Below are 23,156 nucleotides of genomic sequence, written 5' to 3'. Positions count from 1 at the left end.
TAATCCTTATGTCAATATCTACGTTTTTTAAATATTATTCAACTTCTGATTTTTATAATAATCTTTTAAATATTTTAAATATTAATATAAGGATTACGATAATTATATTATATAGCTCTTTTATTAAAAGTGCTATATGTTATTATAATAAAAGTCTGCATTTGCAAATGCAAAACTGATTGCATTTTTTTTCTTATATTTCGTAGAGCGAAATCCAAAAATGGCGGACGTCTGCTTAGGGAAAAATTGGAAAAAATTGGGCTGAATTTGCCAGCAGGAAGAAGGAAGGCTGCCAATGTTACGCTCTTAACATCCTTAGTGGAAGGTAAGTTGCAATAATATATTAAATATTAAACGATAACACGATAAAATTTATTATAAATATCATATAATAATATTTTTTTCGCCCTGATAATAATTTTAGAAAAAATTAAAATTTAAATCACTATGTCGCGATAATGGAACGAGTTATTATTAAAATGTATATTTAAAATTATTAAAAAATATTATAAAATTAATTGCATCTAAATTATTTTTAAATTTCATTTAAATCGATAGATTCATTGATTTAATTCACTTTCTTTCTTTCTTATAAGTAATTTTTTCGTTAGAACTTCAATATGATTTATTATACCAGAGGATTAAAAAAATTCAGCAAAGGTGAAAAATCTACATATGAATCTGACTATTTAATTACTTTAATTTATACAGTACGTTAGATCAAAGGCGAGAAAATATTTGCATTTACGTAAATACTGATCAATAGCTTAAGACTATACCATCATGTTATTATGTTAATATCAATATTACGATGTCAATATGATTAAATCGATTTAAACCACTGTCGAACGTGAATTAACGAAATTAATATTAATTTTTACTACTTTAAATGAAATACACATATTGCAAAATATATCTATTACGCAGTTTATCCTGAATTTAAAATCGAACATTTTAAATCAATCACTTTTATATTAATTATCCCAATTCTATTCTAACGATCTAAATTTCAATCCTTCCCAATCGTTACATGATCCATTCATATATTCAACTAATATTTATCTATTTAAAAAAATAAAAAAATAAATTATAAAAGAATTTCTTAAAATACAATAAAAGTTTTCCGTTCTCTATCTATCATTACCGATCATAATCATTATTACCATAGGTAATATTATGTTTCGATCCATCATCATCATCATCTCTTAGATAGATCATCGAAATTATTTCAACGAAATTGTTCGCATAAGCAGAGCGACATTAAATACTTTTTAATGACAATCAAAGCATGCCCACGAACAACCAATACGAGGCACGATCAAGACAGTTAATTAGAACCATTCCTATAGGATATTCACTATTAACCACGCTCTTAATAACACACGTTCACATAACGAGATTCAACGTATAAAGGTCGATCCACCCTGACGAACCTCTAATGACTCAACTGGCGAATTGTTAGAGTGTTAGTGCAGACGTTGATTATAATTTATGGTCGATGGGCTGGTATAAAACACCGACTCGATTTTTCTTTCTTTCTTTCTACCGCTGACATATCGCGAAAGAACGGTCGCAGCACGCGTGTATAATAGTCACAATATATTTTAATAAGTCGGTTCGTCGAGATTCGCGGGGTATAATGCTAAGTTAAGATGCGTGAAATACGAATAAGAATAATTTTATCGAGCATTAAGTTGACGATTATAAATATTTCAATTAAATGCAATGATTGTATCCAATATTGATGATAACACGATAACACGAAAATCAGTTTTCATTGAATTTTTTAGGAAGAATATTATGATGAAGTATTATTTTTGATAATTGATTTCTTTTTTTAAGTTCTAAGTGAAAAAACTTCAAGCTACGAAATATATCTAATACATGATTTAAGATTTAGGAATTGATGATAGTTAGATATCAGTTTCTCAGGAAAACTTCATCAATGATGAATAGTGAAATATTTTCAGTAAGAAATTCAGATTAAAAAAAATACATCTGTAATGTTACTTCATCTTATAACGAATAATGAAATATTTGCATAATTTGAGATTTAGAAATTGAATTTGATATACCAATCTAATTGTAAGATTTAAATCCAATCTAATTTTCCAAATCTTCTGTGAAAATTTCACTCTACGATGAACATAAAAACTTCCAATAAAAAATTCAAGATTCTTTCTTAACAAAACTTATCTTCCCTCTCATAATTATAAATTAAAGATTAAAGAAAAAAAAATCAAGATTTCTTTTAATAAAATCCATCTTCTTTTTCGTAATTATCCCACAATGTAAATCAACCCGTTCATTATTCAATTTGCAACGAATACAATTGGATCGCGCTATAAACGCAACGAAACACATTTCACTTCTCTGAGCACCTCGTTCCAAAATGCCTAAATACTCGCCTAAGCTATATACTCGAACAATAAATTTCAGCTTTGTTTCAATATATTGTCAACGATATAATCTCGTTGTTACGAAGAAAACGAGGAACACACGTAACTTCTTAATAACGCATAAACAGAATCAATTCTGTGAAATGGCTAAACCATATCTCGAGCTATCCTGTCTACCAATCTAATTAACTATCTGGAATACAGGTTTTCAAACTAGTTTCGACGGACATTTAGAATCTTCATTTCGTTTCGAAGACGGAAGTTAATCTCGAAGATATTCTATTCGAATAACCGTTTCGCGTTCTATGCTTGGTCTGATACTGATTTTCTTCCTTTCTATTCTTTCTTTCTTTTTTTAATCGTGTATACAATATAAGAAGGAATAGCGAGCACAACAAATATTAGTTAGGACACTCTATCATATTCGCAATTATCGATGCTTATTTGAATAACTGGATATAAATATATACATATATATATATATAGAAGGCGGTGTGGTTGAATCTAAAATCTAATTATGTGTTGCGTAACCGTGCAGATTTGTAGCAGCGAGGAGGAATACCACTTGTTAATTGGAATTCGCTCCTCGGCTCTTTCACGGTCCATGAATCGTCGGGACAGAATGTTGGATGCATCGATTCGTTGCATTTTCGTATCTGGTTATTGACTTTTAATCATTTCGAACCGATTTCTATTCTTCTATTTGCGGTACAGCGGTGGAATGATGATACACGATTTATCAGTTTGCGAGATTACCTTTGTTCGAAGTTTGTATAGATATAAATAACCTTTTCTGAGAACGAAAGGCATAACAATTTGGAGAGCGTGGTTTTGGAAAAAAGAGGGAGAATATAGAATATTGATTAACTTTTCGAAAAATTATTTTCGTTTTTTTAAATACACTACAGTTTTTACAGAAAACCATTACTTTCGAGATATGGAAAATATTTTTTAACTCTTTTCATTCCTGAACTATCGATGATTTCATAGAAAAGAAACATTAACTCTCTTGATTGCCTAATAAAACAATTACTGAAATACGATTTCACTTGTTCGTAACGGAAAATAAATTACGCGTGAAGTTTTACAATATGATCGATAGACGATCGATCGAAATCGTGAAGAATTTCGCCAACGAAAATCTTATCTTCGTGCATCGTGGAGATAAATATAAATTCGAAATTACAATAAGACAACTATATGCAATCGATCAATCTGAAATATACGCACACTTTTGTTAAATTTTAGAACAGTGCTCGAGGAAAGTCAAATTCGTCGAATGATATAATATTTCGAAATACCCACGTGTGTCTAACAGATACGTGCGGGTACAACACGCATGATAGCCGTTGAAAGAGGTGGTGGTGGTGTGCAGCGAAAGTGTGGGAACCTCCTCTCGAAGGAGGACGTAAACGCGCCAGGTGTATAGGTATACTTTGGCCGTGTACGATTAACGTATACCTGTGCGTGATTCATGCGTAAATTCGTGTCTGGTTGCCGTGCATGTGACGCAACATCTCGGTTGTGTACGCATGACGAAAGCTCGTTTCTGCTCTTGTCTCCGCCTTACTCATCGCGATTACTTACGATAAATTCCAACAATGTTATTTTCCCCGATTTTAGATAAATATAATCGAACATCTAACGTTATTTAAAATTAAAATTCGTAATTTCACGATTTCGAGCAATTTTTAATATCATTGATCCATATCAATCTTTGAAATCTCGAACCAAGACATGATCAATTTTAAATTCTCCTCCTAAATTTTACAAATCTTAAATCTTTCTCCTGAAATGAAAGTTTACTATGTTCGAATAAAATTGAAAATTTACAACGTTTTCTTTTCTTTTTTTTTTTTTTTTACAGCACAAGCTCCTCAATTCCTCGCTTTAAACGATTCCATATTAAAAATCATTGACAAAAATATTCGAAGAAGAAAAATATTCGAGTCATTACCATGTGTACATAACCGACGGTATAAATATGAAATCAGAACACCGTGTATATACACATCGACGCGTCTACATATTTTCTGTGTATCGATCGCAATCGGGTGGGTTTCGACACACCGGTGAAACCGCAAGCATACTCAAAGCTATCTGAACACCGGTGTCTCGAGATACACGGAAGAGGATCCCCTCCCCCCTCCCCGAAATCCTTCCCCAGATTTCGATTATCGAGACACATTACAGCCGAGCATAATTTGCGGTCGCTCTCAAAGATTGATCATCCAGGGTAGACTTATCGATTATACGAACATCCATCGAATGCCATCCATCGACACCGTTTACCGTTCCTCGACACCGCCGTCGTAAAAATTCAGGACGAGCGTAAAAAAGAAAAAAAGAAAAGAACACACCAGAGAATACCGAATGAGATAATTATGTAATTTAACGAAGAAACGACGTGTTTAAATATATATAAATACTAAGGGGAAGTAACGATTCGCGTTCGAATTTTTTCTTCTTTCATATATTCTTTCGTCATTCTTATTAAGAAACTATCGAAATCTTTCTTAAGTAAGGTTAATAATTCGTATGATTTTCGTTTCTTTCTTGATTCTAAGAAAATTTAATGAATAATGAATAATTATTATCCATTCGCTATCTCGTAGAAATATTTTACATAACTAGAGATGAATTATTCTCTTCTCTGTTTTACAAGTAGTATTTATAATGTACAATATGATCGTTTTAATTTTAAAAAAAATTGGTGATATCATCTGTTTTATCGTTACATTATTTCCTTCAAAACGCATCGTAGATACACACGTTAGAAAATTATTTCTCGATGCATGTAAAAAAAAAAAAAAGAAAAAAAGGAAAAATTCGATCAGCAATTATGCGTTATCGATACATAGAAATAAATTAAGTAATCATGTTAATAGTTAAAAACTCGTTTTCATATTATCTGTTACCAATCGCTTGAAAAATATCCAATGTTTCAAAGGAGAACAATCTATCGTAATGATAATCTATGATAAAGACGTGCAACGAGACAACTCAATGCAATGCAGATGAGGACCACAGATTGGTCGAAGGTGATTGCAGATGCGAATTGCAGATTGGTACACGTGAATACTCGGGAGAGAACGAATCAGCAACGTGACTCGTGAATTAACGATTATTTTTTTCGCTTGATGACTTTACTATGTACGTCATTCGTTCAATCGAAAAATCAACGTGATATAATAATGAAAAATATAAATATCAATCTTCATTTTAAAACTAATCCAAGATGCTTCTGAATTAAATGGAGCATAATTGAAATAGAAACTAAGATAATAATTCAAAGTAAACAGAATATACGCAGAAATGTTTTATCTTTATTTCCTCTCAAAATATTTCGAAAATTATTAAATATTCAAAATGATGATCTCCAGATCTCGAAGACAAGTATACAAGCTGACCAATAATTGAGCATTTGTAACATTTTTCACTATTCCCCCATTGCAATTAATTTAAGTCCACTTTTATATTAATTTTATAATTTATAAATTAATTTATAAATATTTTATAAATTAATTTTATACAAAAATTATAATTTACATCTAAAATTGTAAGAAAGCAATGTGATGTACAATAAATTCATAGATCTCTAAAAACTGTGCGATATTTTCTCTGAAATATCGAATCAACAGTTATTACGTGCAATCGCGTAACATCTGCATATATCTTCTGATCTAAACGTCGCAATAAATACGCACACCGCCTCGCAACAATACCTCCAACTGAGAAGACACGACAGATCAAAGGGCAACTTATATAAAAGATTTTCATAAGAAAAGTTCTATTACCGCGTCCCATAAAAAGGAACGATCTTAACGATCTCTTAACGATATCCCGATTAACTAATCCCACGTGTGCACAACGCATACAACGTGTACACGTAAAAAACTCGCGGATCTCGGCCTACGAAACGTGACAGAAATATCAATTCATGTTAAAAGGAAATTAAAAGAAGTTATGAAACGAACGCGACGCGTTACGAGCTCGTATGCAAATCAGCAGTACATCGTGGACGGTACTAAAAGCTAGTTGGAACGACCTGTTGCACTTTGTACGTGCATCGTGCAGAAACTAGCGCGACTTGCGTTCACGATTAGATCGTCGATAGTCGGTTGTTGGTGACACGCGTTTAATTCTCGGCCTCGCTCGGAGACGACCGATCCTCCTTTCGAGTTTACACGGCTTGTGCACAGTTGTAAACTATGCTTTTACAACGGTGGCCACCGACAATGAGGGGATTATTACATCGGATATTTTATCGGGGGGGGAAAGCAAAGAGAAAAAAATCGTTGCCAAAGCGAATCGTAGAATCTTCTATCTGCGGAAACATTAATTAATATTTCGAGTTCGATGGTATACGTTTTGTTCAAATGCGAAACTATCGATTCCGTGGATTTGTAAGATTTTATAAGAAAGGATGGTTATATTGAAAAGGAGTTGTAAATGTTGACAATGGAGTTTACGATGAGAAATTTTTTTCTCATCGTGTTATTTTAGGTGTTTTATTATTTCTTATTGGTTTAGAAAGTTTTATTGCAACGATATGCAAAAAGTAATATATGGTTAGAATAATTTATTGCTGATATTCCTTTTTTCCTTCTTCTTTTTTTTTTTTTNTTTTTTTTTTTTTTTTTATTTGAAGAAGAAATAAGAGGAAATTTTTCTTTTGAATTTGGCAACAATCGATGGGAGAAATGCAATTTGAGGAATTACGCGTCGTAATTGTGATTGATATCGAGACGCAAAAAAGTATCGCGAGGGATTATGTAAATTATTATCGATTGCGAAACAGTTTTGCAAGATTTTCGATTCGTTTGTTTCGAGCAATTCGCGCCGTTGCAATTTACATTAGACATAGGAAATATATGTATAAACATTCTTAAACTATTGCCTCTTCCAGCATTAAATAATAATTTCTCCTATACAATTTACGTAACGCGATATAGAGAATTAATATTGGATATAATATAACATTATACGAAATTGAATTATGAAATATCAACGATAACTGATCACAAAGTAGCAATGCAATCGAAGAAACATTTTAAACTATCCCCGTGAAAAGAAGAAAGCGAACTGAAAAAAATAAAATATACGAATTAAACGAATTAAATCTAACAATTGAAAAGCTTCCAATTTTTGAATCCTCGAACTCCTTATCCTCGAACCGATCGATCGAATTGAAAATTCCAAATACCGAGCCACTTTCGAAAATTTTCGAGCTTAAGAAGAGGGAATGCAATTATAAATCAGGATAATTTTGCATACTTTTCACCCGCGCGAAAAAGGAAGAAACGGTGGAGTCCGCGAAATTGGATAATTCGTTAACTGCGGATGGCTCTCGGGACCGTGTTCTCGATCTCTCGTAAGGACGAAACCCGGCAGGCCTGCGGGTGGTTTTGCTCGGTTGTCGATAATAGAGCCCAGCGGGCTCGCTTCCATCTTGCACGAGACCCTGCTTGTAGGTACCTAATTACCTGCCATCATCGGGAGAGGGAGAGAAAGGGGTGCGGGGGACAGAGACAGTAAGAGGGAGTAAGAGAGAAATGGTGACGGATGAAGGGGAATTGTTCCGAAAGGGGAGAAACGGACCACGTGCTCGAGAGAAAGCACGTATGCTGTTTCATTATCGTAAATTAGTTCCTCCGCTAGAGAACAATCTTGTAACTTGGCACGCGCGAAATGGCTAAGGTTGTTTTAACCCATAAGAACGGATTTCTAGCGTTGGATCTTTCGATTGATGAAAAATTTGCACGTTGAGAGATTGTACGTATATATTAAATTTAATAATTCATTAATGATGATGATGATGATGATGTTATTTTGTAATAAAAATAAAATGTATTTGAGAATAATAGTAATGAATAATTTTCTACGATCGAGGATGTAATAAATTAAAAGATGACGACGGTATAAATTTTCTCAATCAATTAACAATATGTATTAACTTTCGGTTCGGTTAAAAATGGTTCGTTTTACGTAAGGTATCGTTATTCGGAGGAATCTAGAGTGTTTAAAATAACCCATAAAATGAAAGAAGTATATAAAGAAAATACGTTAATACGTACGAGATAATTTTAATGGATGAAAAGAGATAAAAAGAATTTGTATACAAATTCTCGTCCCATTGAATCGTAAATGAGCGATAAAAAAGTTCACGCATTTCGATATGATGGGTTGCGTAATTGAAGTTATCCCATAACAAGTTCATTTTATTCTCCTTTCATTTATTTTATTTTATTTTTATTTTTTTCCTTTCTTTCTCTTTCCAGGAGAAGCCATTCACCTTGCCAGAGACTTCGGCTACGTATGCGAAACCGAATTCCCTGCGAAACAAGTTGCCGAATACCTCAGTCGGCAGCATTGCGAACCGCAAGATTCCTACAGGAGAAAAGAACTTCTTCATGCCACCAAGTAAGAATTTATTTCCATGGATGGACAATGGCGAGAGATATCGAGATAATTCGTATTTCTCGTTAATTATGAAATATATATGGGGAGCTCGAATATATAGATATCGAGTTTAATCGAAATTGAGATTTAAAATCTGAGATTTCCTCTTTCAGACAAATCACCAAAGAGCTGATGGATCTTTTGAATCAAGACAGATCGCCACTTTGCAACACACGGCCGCAACACATCCTCGATCCAAGCATACAGAGACACCTAACACATTTCTCTCTCATATCACACGGATTCGGAAGCCCTGCAATCGTAGCCGCTCTTACGGCAATACAGGTACTGCCATCTATATTTCTAAACTTGAAATTAAATTTTTTTAATAAGAACGAAAGATGTCGCTTAATAAAAATAGTAATCAATTTTCTAACTATTTTTTTTTTTTTCGCAATTCAATCACGATCTACAGGTTGCGAATCGTTGCTACGATATAATCCAAAGTAAAAAATAGAGCAAAATTCATGAATTCCTCCGCGTTAACCGATTAATTCGAAATTATTCGTTACAGAAGTTCCTAAGCGAATCCCTGAATCATCTGGAGAAGATGTATCCAGGCAACGGAAGCGGCGTGACAAGTAGTCAGCAGTCGAGCCTCGACACGAACAAGAGCAAGGACGGCACGTTGATGAACGACATGAAGAAGTGACGCCCAGATGACCCGCCTACCTCCAACGTGGTCACTTCAATTAGGCACTCCTGGCCGTACAACTGAGCTTTCGCGAGCTTTCTCTTTTTCTCTATCCTAATCGCGAACAGCTTCTGATGGACCACTGAGACGACACGTATGTCCGCGCTCCACCCACGAGCTCCGTTGTAATAATCAAAAAAAAAAAAANNNAAAAAAAAAAAAAAAAAAAAGAAAAAAAGAAAAAAAAGAAAGAAATCGAAAAAAAAGAAAGAAAGAAAGTGGGGAGAAAATGTAGTGAAAGAAATACAGGGAGGAGAGATCTATTCTATTCTCGAGAATGTCTACGTGCTCGCGGATATCCGTGTTCGCTGAGGTTGGCTGGTCGAAAGTGTTCTAGGTAAATGAATGACAAAGAAGTCACGAGAAATGTGCAATCTCTGTTAGTCGATTAAATCGAACGAGAGCCTCGTGGTGAGCCTCGCTCAACAAGAAGAGACAAGATCGAGTCGAAACGATCGGCAATGGGATAATAAACGAGATATTGCTATGCTTCGTTCCCTCTTGGTTCGACGACAGTCAGGAAACAAATGAACGATGCTACGTGTATCGAAGGAACCACACGCGAGATTCGCGTTTATCAACAACGAGAATGTGCTCTCGATTAAGAGTGATTGTTATCGATTTGTTCTTTCCACTGCCTGTTTCAATTCAGTTTGATAACGCGCCTGTGCCCGAGGAGAAGAAGGAACGTATCGATCGATTCGACGGGATCTATACGATCGTCGTGGCGCGCAAAAGATCGACAAATTTCATTCGCGTCTTCCCCCGCTTGCTTTTCTCGCGGTACGTTTTCTATCACGTGCGATCGTTTCGAGAAACGATCCCCGAAATATTTATACGCGCGTTGCGTATCACTTGTGATAGTTCTTTTTTTTTTTAGTGATAGTTCCAAACGTTTGTGCAATCGATTTTAAAACGGTGATTTTTACAAATTTCACGATGTAATAATTGTATAATAGGGAAATATAATGGGAACACGATGTAAAATTCGAACGATGGCTAAGAAATTCAAGAAATCTATATATATATATATAAAACGGGAGAAATACGGAAAGATATGTTTCGTATTCGAATGCCTTGATCTTTGTGTCCCCCTCTTTGTAACTCGAATCGATCGATAATCGAGAGCGCGCACAGAGGTAACAGCGACGAAAACAGCAGTTCTGACAGCAACATTTTATTTTCTCTTCGTATAATTTTTCGACTATTTATATATTGCTCAAGCATCTGCTACTCTTTGCTCATTACCGAGCGTCCGACATACGCGCAGTAAGTATCGATTACGACGCTGTGTACGTAAGCATTAATATTGTCAGCATAGTGATATATTGCTCTCTATATCGCGTACAATTTATAATTTAACGATTTTACAAACGATTGTAAATCGGTTTGCGTCTTATGGACCACACTTCTGTCTATGATTGACCGAGTCCATCACGCGTGGAATAATTTAACATTTAAAATATGAACGCGATATACAACGATCGTTCCATATTCATGTTCGCTTCGTCTTTGAAGTTGTATGTTTTCTCGTAAACATAAATGAACATTACGTTATTTTTTTTAAATATAATCTTACGATTTTATCATCGAAAAAAAATATCGATATCCATGATTTGACATAAAACTTCTAATTGTGGACTCGGTCATTAAATTATGTTTTATATCATTATATTATTATATCTTTTTAATCTCTCGTTAGAATATCTGCGAATCAATTATCCATTGAGAATGTAAGAGCATACGATCTCGATCGCATCGTGCGAGATTAAAAAAAAAAAAGAAAAAAAAAAAGGGGTCACAACGAACAAACGAGAAAGAAAAAAAAAGTGAGAATTCACACGTGCAACAGCCGTCCGAGGCTTAAAAAAAAAAAAAAAAGAAAAGTATTAATTTAGAATCTTTATCTTTATTAAATAGACGAGCAAGTTTTATTTGAATCAAAATAACGAGGGACGATGAACGATATCAATTCCAATAATCGTTTGTTCATCGCAATGATCGATTGTTATAATCAGATTCATCACGACGACACCGAATTTTCGAACGATTCCGTGGTAGCGAATTAGGAATTTACGATACGTAATAGTTTTCCATATGCTCGAATTTCGATCGAGTTCGATTCACGATTCATTCCACGTAATAAAAAGATTTTCTTCTCGAATAGCTGGAATAGTTGATGACACACCGTGCGAATTACGCTCTCCAAGCACTTTCTATTAGCGATTCGATCAGTTGAACAATGATTTCAATCGAGAATCTTTTATGATCACCGTTATGCTTAAAGTTGCAATTCTCGGACAATATTTCGATGCTTTGTTATTACGCTCGATTGTTCCATTTCGTGTAATGTAATGTTTCATAGATTTGTAGCATAAATTCAATATAATATCACGGTATGACGGATAGATCGAATAAACGAGTGACATATGTAATTTCGAAATCGTTATTGAACAACGTCGATTGAGTTATCTTCGTTCGTGCCGCGTTAATACGTTACATGGATTCATCTAATCGTTAATCTCAAAAATTTAACCGTCGAAAGCGAATTTAACGACGAAATTTTTAATTACATATTTTACTTCTTGTTACTATTTCTCTAAAAATTTTGTTCACATACAGCGTGTGTGCGATCATCGGTGTCAACAAATTGAGAAAAAGAGAGAGAAAAAAAAAAAAGGAAAAAGAAGACAAAAACTCTAAGGATCATTTTAATCGTGCCAATACGAAAGTTGCCATTTGAGATGTGCCAATTAACGATATCGAGTTTAGAAATGTAAGATCTATCGACGATTAGAAGCGAGTAGCCGAAAATATCTAAATCGGACGAACATCGTTCGAATTTTAGAAAATACGTTTCGAACTTTTATTTCGTGAGAATCGCGAAAGAAAATATCGTGAGAGAAAAAAAGAGATCTCGATCAAATGGTATCGAGGTTACTCGAAAAGTTTCGTGTAAGGAGGGGAAAAGATAGGGAGAACAAATGCAGAGTGGAAGCACGAGAAATTGCGTTGAAGTACAATACCAGGTGAACCTGAGACATATCTAACTTTGTAATTAAATCTTAGGCGTATGTAAATGTAAGATTAAGAAACCTGATCGAACGTCTCGCGTTCCGGGATATTATGTACAGAGTATTTGAATCTTTCTTGTGATATAATCGTAATATTACTAAGGCATAAACCGAACAAGGCAAGAACGAAAGGAAGGAAAAAAAAAAAAAAAAAAAAAAAAAAAAAGACACTAAAATTACTATTATCATTCCATGTTTTTTCATAGGTACTAGCGCGGTTGTAGATGGCGCCACACACCAGACTTTTCGTTTACCGGAGACGCGCACCATCGAACTTTATTCGAAGCAACCAAACGCTAGTTACGAATAGTTATCAAAGTTTTATCGCGTCGACAAATTTTATTTGCAACGATGAACACGTCATTTTTTCCCCTTACGACGTTGCGTACTACTTTGACCGCAATTTTCTTCAATGAAAAAAAATTAAGAAGCAGAAAAAAAAAGTTATGAAAAAATAGGAAAACATTTTTCCTCGAGTATCGAGACCAACGCCGTGAGTTTAGTTAGAAAATGAAAATGAAAAGAGACGGTAAAAAGTTAGAGAAAAAAGACAGAGAAAAATCCTTGAATCCCCTTATTTTCATTCACGAATACTTAGGCGACTTGTTAGAACGTAAGGTCCCGTAAATTAATACTTATTTATAATCCTTAGAGCGACCGTAGAAAAACGTTTTTCTACCAGAATTTCTGTGCCAACTGCAAAGAATGTTGTAGACCATTTTTGTTCGAAGTTGAAGCATCATTCTAATCTTGTAAGATACTCAGATATATCTTTATTAAATATATTTGAATTTCGTAGTATATTATATTCTGATATTGATTATACAGTTCATTTTTGTATATTGGTGTGTGATAAATAAATAAGAATATTGTTTCTAAGCAATTTATACACTTATGTTCAGTATAATCCTATTTAATCATTTAAAGTGGGTTTTAATGATTTAACATTTTAAGCCAAGAATTTGTGATAATGAATTTTTAAAAAAATTACAAAATATTTTATCTATTTAAAAAAAAAAAACTAGAAATGAACAATTATTTTGTTTTTGTAAAAAAAAATAAATATTTAATAATAATCGACAAAGTAATATGATATTAAGAAAACATAATTATAAATAGAAATATAATTAAGAAAAGAAATAAAAAATCTGTTATATAAAATTGTAAAAATAATTGAAATGAAAACTAATTCGAACGTTAAGCTCAAAATATCAAAATATATAAAATAATAAATTACTTGTCAATGTAAAATATGAGAATCGTTCAAAAGTTTTCATTTGGTAATAATTTATTTCAAAAATATTAACACAAAAATATGAAAATTCAAATGTACAATATATGTTTCTAATAATCTTCAAATATCAATATCGATTTCAAATAGTACATACCTATAGCTGTGAATGGATGAAGCGCGCCAAACCATGCAAGTTAAACGTTATTCTCACTTCGCTAATCATCTTGATACACAATAAAAATTTACACTTTATCTCCACTTACTTTCTAGATACTTCTAAACTATTCTTAAATATTAATTAAAACCTTTTACACAGAAAACAGAATAAATATTTCAATTTACTTCGTACACACCGCGTTTACAGACGCCATTTTGGTAGCGAACTGCAACTTGCGCCATCTGCCGGAACAAATTATAATTTCATATATTGCGCGGAAAATTCAAATATAAACTAAAATAATAACCTTATTATTTTTGTCATTCTTCACAAAATAAAGATTAATATTCACTCCATCCTTATTTTCGATATTTATTTTAAATTGAATCTTTTTATTCTAGATAACGGATACATATCCGTATAATATACATTTATGCTACTATGTTATGAAATGAGAAGTTAAATTTATACTTCTAAAATATTATTAAAATGAAATGAAGATTTTCATTTTATTCGAAAGTTTAAACGACTTAAATATTAAGTTATTTATATATTATCATAAAGAGTTTAAATTAGATGAAAATGAATAAGATTATATTTTATTGACATCAATTAAATCTAATTGAAAGATCTAATAAAATTATCATTTTGTAAACTATTTTTTATATCATTAATTATTTTTAATTCTATTTTTTAACAGTTTATAAAATCACAAAAATACACAGAATAAATATTTTTTAAAATCTTGTCTATTGCATTGGAAGTATTGTGAACCGACATTGAACTTTGAGGATATTTAAAATATGTATCTTGTATTTTACCATACCAGTCATTGTTTAATAGTTAAATTCCATTATTTCTTCAACTGACGTAATTATAATTGTGCATAGTCTGTACATCCCATTGCCTGAAAAAAAATCTTACTATCTCATAGATTTTAACATAAACTAACAAAGGAAGCAAATTAAATTAAACATGCAAATCAAAATTTGATGCTTTTGTCACTAAATTAAAACTGTTTTATCTATGCTTTAATAAATATTAATGCAATTTCCAAAAACAAAAAGTAAAAGCTTTAATCTATATACCTTGAGATAACATATATAAATAAATAAAATTAATAATTTTTTATAAATGTAAAGTTATTTCATCACTTCATATGATAAAGTATTTTTTAAACTAATAAATTAAAGTTATTTCATAATAATGAAATTATACTCACATGATTTTAAGGCACTTCAAACTCCGCTGAATAGAGAAACAGGAGATTAAAATATTTCAATCCATGAAAACTTGTTCCCATACAATCTTCTGTATTCCTCTATACACCTAAGAAGGATACATGAAAAAAATATGTTAGAAGTAAATGTTTTAAATACTTTAAAATGAAACTTCAATCAGATTAAATTAAAAATATGTGTAATAATAGATTAACACTGTTATTCTGTATTTTTTCACAAATTTATTACTAATAAAACTGTAAATAATTTGCAAATTTTTTAAGTTTAATACAAATTAACACGTGTTTAATATTTAGCAAATATAATAAATATTTTAAATTTTATTGTTGCTTATATTATATTAACGTAATTAAGACACATTCAAACATTTAAGGAAAATTAAATGTAGTTTATTATATTTTTTTGACAAGATTTCTTAACATTAATTAACATTCCATGGTTGGTTTAAAACAAACACATTAAATAAAAATTACTAGTATATCGATGAATAGATATTTTTATGAATTTCTGAATATATTAATATTATGTATTAGGTCTAAAAACATTTCATTATTTTTGTCCATGTTATAATGCTATTGATTAGGATTTTGATTTAAAGCTTTTCAAATGCTTATTATATAGCGCTATTATATTTCTTATTTATTTCAGTTTAAGAGAATTACATACATATGTAAATATATAGCAGAAAACAGATAATTATTTTAAAAACGGGAAAATGTTTATAAGTTATGGACAAGTTATTTTATCATTTTTTTTTTTTTTTTTTTTTTTGTATTCTTATATTATAAGATCTTAAGATTACAATTTTCTTTTTTTTTAATATAATATTATAACTATTGAATCTTTATAAGCTGTACGATTTTTCACTTCACATATTTTGCACATGTTACTATACACGTACTCTTTAACATTTATTTATGCCATTTTAAATTCTCAACACGTTATTTTTATTATTATTCTGTTTTTTTATTCACGTAAATACTATACATATTAATATTAAATGAATTACGATATAATTCGCATCACTATATGCAACTTATTTAATATTAATTTATATGTGATCATCTGCCATTGGATGTCATTTACAATATTTTATTTTCTATTTTAGATACATATTACTAATTTATTATAACGCACACGACTGTCTGAGCTATGTATTTTTCAATATTTAGAAAACTTGACATATTAAAACCAAAGAATAGATATCTATCTAAAGGAAAAATGAAATAAAAAAGAAAGAAAAAAAAAAAATATATATATATATATAAAAGTTAAAAATTCTCAAAGATATTTACAAATCTTTCATTTACGTACATAGTACGTAATTTATAGTTTCATATTGACTTTATTATATGCAATTATCTATTTAAAAAAAAGAAAAAAAAAAATTAAGATTTCGCGTATGAAATGAATCGATATAAAAAAAGATAAATTTGATTTCTAGAAAAATGTAACACAGCTCCGACGCTTTTTTTTTTTTTTTTTTTATTTAAGAATTTTACTTGTCTCGTTCCACTGATCCTCTTGGTCCTCTAGCCTTCCACTCTGACGTGACATTTTTTTTTCAGGAGGGGAAAGGATTTGAAGGAACGTATGATTTTATCTCTTTTTCTAATACTTTCATAGAAAATCAAAGATTATGATGGAAATCGATTCAGAATTTCTACGGAGTTAATATTACATATGAACATTCGAGATATAAATTCTATCGAAATCGCGGAAACGCTTTGATTAAAGTTTTCATAATTACATGTCTTGGTGTTTATTCAATAGCTACAAGTAATTGATTAAAAATTACATTAGCTTCGTTACACCATTGACTCGGAAAATTGTATATAATGGAAATAAAAAGAACAAGCAAAAAATCCGCAAGCGTCAAAGTATCTTTCATTGAGGAGAATAACGAGAATCTTATTCCAAAAGAAAAAAATACCGGTCAATCGGAAGTTTTCTTTTAAGCAAAACTTCGAGGAATCGAATTTGTAATGGCAGTTACGTTATATCTGTTTTGTTTTATCATTACTACATGGTAAAAAATCATAGTATCATTTACCACAATCACTTCTTGCGTCTGATTTCATTTAAAAAATGATTTTAGTTTTTTTTTTTTATATAGGTTTGACATCTCTGGCACCAAGTTATTGTTTGTTACGAAAATTATATGTCAACAGTTTAGGATTATGAGAAACAATAAAGTTAGAAAAAGGAAAGATCGTTGTTTCGCTTTATAATGCAGGAATTATTTGGATGTGATAAAAATTAAGAAAATATTTGGGTGGTTTTTTTTTTTTTATATGGATTTTTACTTGGAAGGTCGTGAATACGGGGCGTTGCGGTAGCGCGAGCTTGAGCCCGATGTCGTTGTCGTCTTGTACGATTTCCATGCGCGGCTCGATGATTCCTCTGCGAATTTTATGGAGTTATTCATTTGCATTATTTTTATTAAATTAGTGCACCACCACGATATAGTATATATATATATATTAATCGGATAATTTCCTAAGTATATACTACACGAAGCGAGAGCATTATATTATTTATAAAGTTTTAAGAAGAAAATTATTGCGAATCAGAATTGATAAATAATTTAGCTAATATCACGTTATTATGCAAAGCCATTCCATATTTATTTAGTATAGGATATTATAGGGAAATCTTTAAATTCGATGTGGAAAAAGATATTTCAATTTTAAATAGTTGGTAGAAATTATTTTCAATTAAGAATATTAATTTTTATTCGCGTATTATTTTATGTAGAAATATAAAATTTCTAGATTTTTTGTGAAAAAAATCGATCTTAATATTTCTATTAAATCATTTAAATTTTAATATAAATATAAAATTGTTATATATTATTCAGAATTACAAGAATTAGTTATTATAACTAGAAATCATATTATTGATGTTTTTTAGAATTCTGATAATATTTAAATTTCTGTTTAAAGCTTTTTATATTAACATAGCTTATTAAACCAATTTTATTAAATATTTCATGCTTTGACTTTTTTTATCAACTCTTTATATTTAATTCAAATTCAAATTTAATATTTATAGATAATAGTTCAGTAAGAATTTGTCTATATATAATTTAAATCTAAAATATTTTAACTTTAATCTTATTATGTTATCCTCTGTATATCACACATGCGTTTATGATACATATGTTTATGATAATTTTTATTTATTTATATGTTAAAATTTTATGTTAAAAAAAATGTGAAATGAGAATTATATTACCTGGATATTCTGATGTTTCGTAGTAATTGTGAGAAGAATGTGGCACAGTATCATCTTCGTATTCGTAAGTTGCGTACCTCGAGGAAGGATACATATCATCTCTAAATGATATATAAAAATACAATGTAAAATGAAAAGCTACGTTATTCTGTTTTACAAATTAAAAAAAATTTTTTTAAAAATTAGAAATTAAAAAAAAAATGTTAATCAAAAAAAATCAATTACGAAAATAAATATGAAATAATTGAATATTAATACGCCTTAAATATAATTATAATGTTATGTATAAAAATATAATATATAGATATGGAAAATCAAAATAAGTAATAGATAAGAATGGATTGTCAATAAATATATCAATAAATAATTCTTTTTGATAAAAATATCGACTATACTTACCCTGACGTTGATGTATAATGTCGATCTCCATATCGGCTACTACTGCTCGTTGATGTGTGATAATCATAATCATGATGAGTTCCAACACGGTTACTTGGAGGCGGAGTAGCAGTTTCATAACTATTCACAATACAATGTTATAAATTCAATACAATATTTTTTATATGATTAATTAAAAACTCACCCATAACTCTGATCCATGGCGACTCTTGCACGATCTAAAATAGAAAAAACTTTACTTTTTGCTGATACAGGACGTGTAATTGGTCCCCGGCTAGAAGGCGGTGGAAGTATTGCCGCTAAAATAAAAAAAAATAAGAACCTTCTTTTCTTTTTTAAAAGCCTAATAATTGGAAAAAATATTGCCAACCTCGCGAAGATCGTTGCATTGTTGGTCTTGTGGATGGTCTTAATATTCCACCAGCACCTGGTACACCTCTGACAGAAGGCCTTCTATCGTCATTACTCGTTGGATCATCTGCCATATTCATTTCCATTTCGCGCATTTGCTCTTGACGTATATTGTCATTATTATCTGGGATCAAATATTTCCGAACTTCGGCTAACGCAAATGCAATACGAGCATAAGCTTCCGCCGGAGGTGCGAGTGCTGTTATTTCAACATGTAAATCATCCGAAAGATGAGCATATTTCGGATCCAGAGACATACGATATTCTTCTTCCTATATCATAGAATAAATATACAAAAAATTCTATGTATTTATGTGCATTATTATGCACATTACATATTTATCAATATAAGTTAAAAGTAATATAATAAATATAAAATTAATTACTTTATTAAAAATAATTAAATAAGTAGAGGAACATAAAGTGGAGATATGAATAAAAAACCTAAATCAAATAAAAATTACAAATTCTTAACATAAAATTACTTTTTGACGATCTTTCATGGATCCTCTTCCTAATACTGCCATTTTACACATTGTTTCTTCTTGCAAACGTTTCATAGAATTACCTTTCGGTCCCAATAATTTTCCAACAAAATTAAACTGCAAATAGTTCAAAATATTTCAACGTATAAATTTATATTTATCTGTATATTCATCTAAATTATTTAATTTATAACAAAACACAACTACCTTTGGATGTTCCCGAACGGGCACCAATACTTTAACCGAAACTCGAATTGGTTTTTCACGATAAATATCCACATATTTCGGATCCCTTACTGGTTTGCCAATAGCTTGAGTTTTTTGAATTTCTACAGAATAAAATAATCATTTTTAAATTTTTCATATATTAATATGTGATATTAATTTAGTATTTATAATTATAATATTTTATAATATAAATTATACTTTTTATTTTATCATAACTAATAAATTAATTATAAAATAATATTTATTTATAAAAAATTAAATTACAAATTAAATTTTAAAAAAATTGAAAATCATAATAACAATTATTTAAATATTAATAATTATAGTAATATTATAATATAATTTATAAAATTATAATATACATTTAAAATATTAATGAATTTTTTATATATTTTTATATACATATTATATATATACATATAAATATTAAAGCAATATTAAAACAATATAAAAATACATAAAGATATAATAACTTAACATATAATGGTTTAATATTAAATTTAAATTAACATTAATATTTATTATTTAAATTAAATATATTCTATTTTGAAAAATTCATATATTACAAAAAATTATATTATTTATTTTAATATAAACTATTTTAATAAAATAATTAATAACTATTTTATTAATCTATTTTATAATTAGCAACTATTATTAAATATTTTGTATTTATAAATATTACACAACTAATAATATAAATTTCTAAAATGATTAATCTAATAATGCATAAATTAATAATATAGTACAAATAGGTAATAGAAAAAATTTAAAAAAAAATTAATTAAATTATAATTCGTTTTCGTTTACATATTAGTCTAACCTTAACCATCAATCAATTTGATTTCAAAGCAAAAAAAAAACTGCGCAACAAGAAGTTATATCAACAAATCACAAAAATAAATATACAAGCAACAAACGAAACATAAACAGTCGCATTACAAATAATAAAAATGATTAAAAAACAATGAATAAAAACAATAATATAACAGTCATATTTACCTTGATCAATTAGTCTCGTTGCATTAGGCCATTTCTGCGAATCCAATTCAACTTTTTCTTGTAAAAGTTCTCGAACATATTCTCCGGCTTTGTCAACTTGATACTTCTTTTCATCACGTTCCTTTTCCGACGATGTTTTTGCCTCCGAATCAGAGTTTTCATCCCTTTTATACTTAAATTCACCATTACTTGGTCGATCGCTCATGATTATCACTATTTTATTAGATGGTTCTAACGATATCAAACGAAAAAATAATAATTCTATTAATTAAATAATTAAATGGAATAAATCATTCGCGCACAACGCGTCTTTGGAACAGAGTTGCAATTTGCAATGGCTGAACGCTGACTCTTCCACTTCCAACTAACCTTAAGGCGTATATGCATGTGTAAATTATTTATATATCTATATCTATATTATAAATTTAAATATTTTTATAATAAATCACAATTTTTTATTTTATTAAAAAATATTTTTAGAAAATATTTATAATGAAAAAAAATTTATCATTTATTATATAAATTAAAGTATATGTATGTATAAATATATGACTATAAAAAAATAAAATTTAATAGTTATTAAAAATAAATATAGAAAATAATTTGTAATCATATTAAAAATATTGTTATTTTAATTAAAAATATATAATATTAATTAAAAAATAACAAATAATGCATTATATATTTATTTGTGTTATAATGATAGTTATGGCTTAAAACAATTAAGGTTATTTTTAAAATTGTTTATACTTTTCTTATTATATAATAACTTAATATTGAAAATTCTAGTATTTCTATATATTTTTGTATATTAAAAAAAAATGTTTAATGTTGATCAGATTTAAGTATAGATACTATCGGTATTTGTATTAGCTGCAGATGGCGAAAATATCGAAAATATTATAACCTCGTAATATATTATATTGAATTTCTTTATTAATTATGTATAAAAGTATAAATAGAATAAAATAAATAAATATTTTTCAACATGAGTCATATTATAGTAATACGAAGCTATAAACCAGGCGATGAAATTAATTGTAAAGAATTAGTGAAGGCAGGTGTGATGTCTTCTTTAAATTCAACATTTTTTGGAATTGTACTTAAAGAATTGACTTTTCAATTAATGATATTGTTTGCTGCTATAATGTTTATTTTCTTTGGATTACCTTTAACAGTTTGCCTTTTAGTTATTCCTCTTGTCATTTTTTTTGTGTATGTTGGAACTTACATAGGTTTCACTGCGAAAGCTATGGAAGTTAATGAAGAAGTTTCTAATATACCAAGGTAAAAATTTTTTGTATTTATTTATTTTTTTTTGTGATAATGTTATTATAATTAAGTTAAAAATTGAAAATTAAAAATATATATATTGTTATAATTAAAAATCTTATAATTAAAATATGTTTAAAAAAATAGCATGTAAAAGTTTGACCACAGAAACAAACTTCAAATGAAAATAAATTTTAATGTAAAAACTTCTTCATTTAATTATAACAGGATTTACATGTCTAATGCCTTTTCATGCTTTTGGATTGCTGAAGCATTTGAACCTTATTTAATGACTCATTCTGCAAAGAATATACATTATACTATAATGACAGAACAACAGTTCCGTAATTCAAACATTGATATTTCATCTCAAGTTAAGAAGATTGTAGGAACTGTTGCCTTATGTAAAAGTCATAGATTAGATAAAGGTGCATGGATTAAAAGATTATATGTACATCAGCAATATAGAAGAAAAGGAATAGCTTCGTGCCTTATAAATGTTGCAGTGCAGTTTGCTATTGATGAAGGGTATAGTTGTGCTAATGTTGTTGCTTCAGAATATACAGAAGGAGGAAGAGAACTATGTCTTAAAAAAGGTTTTGAATTACAACAAATGTATCATAAACCCATTTTGGGTTCATTTATAACTATATTGATGTATGAATTGACATATCAAATTAAACCTGGTGAAGATGATTATGTGCCTACTATTTACACTAGATCAATGCTTAATAAATAAGCATTAAATTTAATATTTTTTTAAATACAGGATTAAATTTTTATAAATTTCATAAGTCTGACTCTGTATTTTCCAAAAAAAAATTACATTTATAGTTTATTCTATAAAAATATTTCTATAAA

At 29.4% G+C, this 23,156-nt stretch overlaps 3 protein-coding genes across 18 annotated transcripts in view; 2 read left to right on the top strand and 1 right to left on the bottom strand.

Annotated features, from left to right (window-relative positions):
* Positions 1-13,512, top strand: part of LOC122720392 (transcription factor AP-2-epsilon) — a 236,919-nt gene extending 223,407 nt beyond the window's left edge. For all 10 annotated transcript variants that reach the window (XM_043947085.1, XM_043947084.1, XM_043947082.1 and 7 more), the window contains 4 exons: positions 207-325; positions 8,681-8,822; positions 8,975-9,146; positions 9,376-13,512. In XM_043947085.1, coding sequence (XP_043803020.1) covers positions 207-325; positions 8,681-8,822; positions 8,975-9,146; positions 9,376-9,513 — 571 coding nt within the window. In that variant the 3' untranslated portion in view covers positions 9,514-13,512. The remainder of the gene's footprint in view (positions 1-206; positions 326-8,680; positions 8,823-8,974; positions 9,147-9,375) is intronic.
* LOC122720393 (KH domain-containing, RNA-binding, signal transduction-associated protein 2-like) overlaps positions 1-21,350 on the bottom strand; it is a 106,511-nt gene extending 85,161 nt beyond the window's left edge. For 3 of the 7 annotated variants that reach the window (XM_043947090.1, XM_043947093.1, XM_043947091.1), the window contains exons 1-8: positions 21,024-21,350; positions 20,001-20,122; positions 19,794-19,910; positions 19,268-19,580; positions 19,082-19,196; positions 18,898-19,017; positions 18,499-18,599; positions 15,243-15,349 (exon numbers count right to left, since the gene is read on the bottom strand). In XM_043947090.1, the coding sequence (XP_043803025.1) occupies positions 15,342-15,349; positions 18,499-18,599; positions 18,898-19,017; positions 19,082-19,196; positions 19,268-19,580; positions 19,794-19,910; positions 20,001-20,122; positions 21,024-21,228 (1,101 nt within the window). In that variant the 5' untranslated portion in view covers positions 21,229-21,350 and the 3' untranslated portion in view covers positions 15,243-15,341. Of the gene's footprint in view, positions 1-14,678; positions 14,944-15,242; positions 15,350-16,205; positions 17,665-18,498; positions 18,600-18,897; positions 19,018-19,081; positions 19,197-19,267; positions 19,581-19,793; positions 19,911-20,000; positions 20,123-21,023 lie in introns of those variants that run through there. The other 4 variants (XM_043947095.1, XM_043947092.1, XM_043947088.1 and 1 more) reach the window with 4 other exon arrangements.
* Positions 21,351-21,780: 430 nt separating this feature from the next.
* LOC122720510 (N-acetyltransferase family 8 member 3-like) lies at positions 21,781-23,132 on the top strand. The gene is made up of 2 exons (XM_043947274.1): positions 21,781-22,310; positions 22,524-23,132. Exons 1-2 carry the CDS (start codon positions 22,012-22,014, stop codon positions 23,032-23,034), a joined length of 810 nt encoding a protein of 269 aa, XP_043803209.1. The 5' UTR covers positions 21,781-22,011; the 3' UTR covers positions 23,035-23,132.
* The last annotated feature ends 24 nt before the right edge of the window (positions 23,133-23,156 follow it).

Source organism: Apis laboriosa, unplaced genomic scaffold, assembly GCF_014066325.1.
Source record: "Apis laboriosa isolate Shangri-la unplaced genomic scaffold, ASM1406632v1 scaffold12_cov154, whole genome shotgun sequence".
Classification (NCBI taxonomy): Eukaryota; Metazoa; Arthropoda; class Insecta; order Hymenoptera; family Apidae; genus Apis; species Apis laboriosa.
The sequence above is the reverse complement of the archived record's forward strand: the minus strand, read 5'-3'. Positions and strand labels throughout refer to the sequence as shown.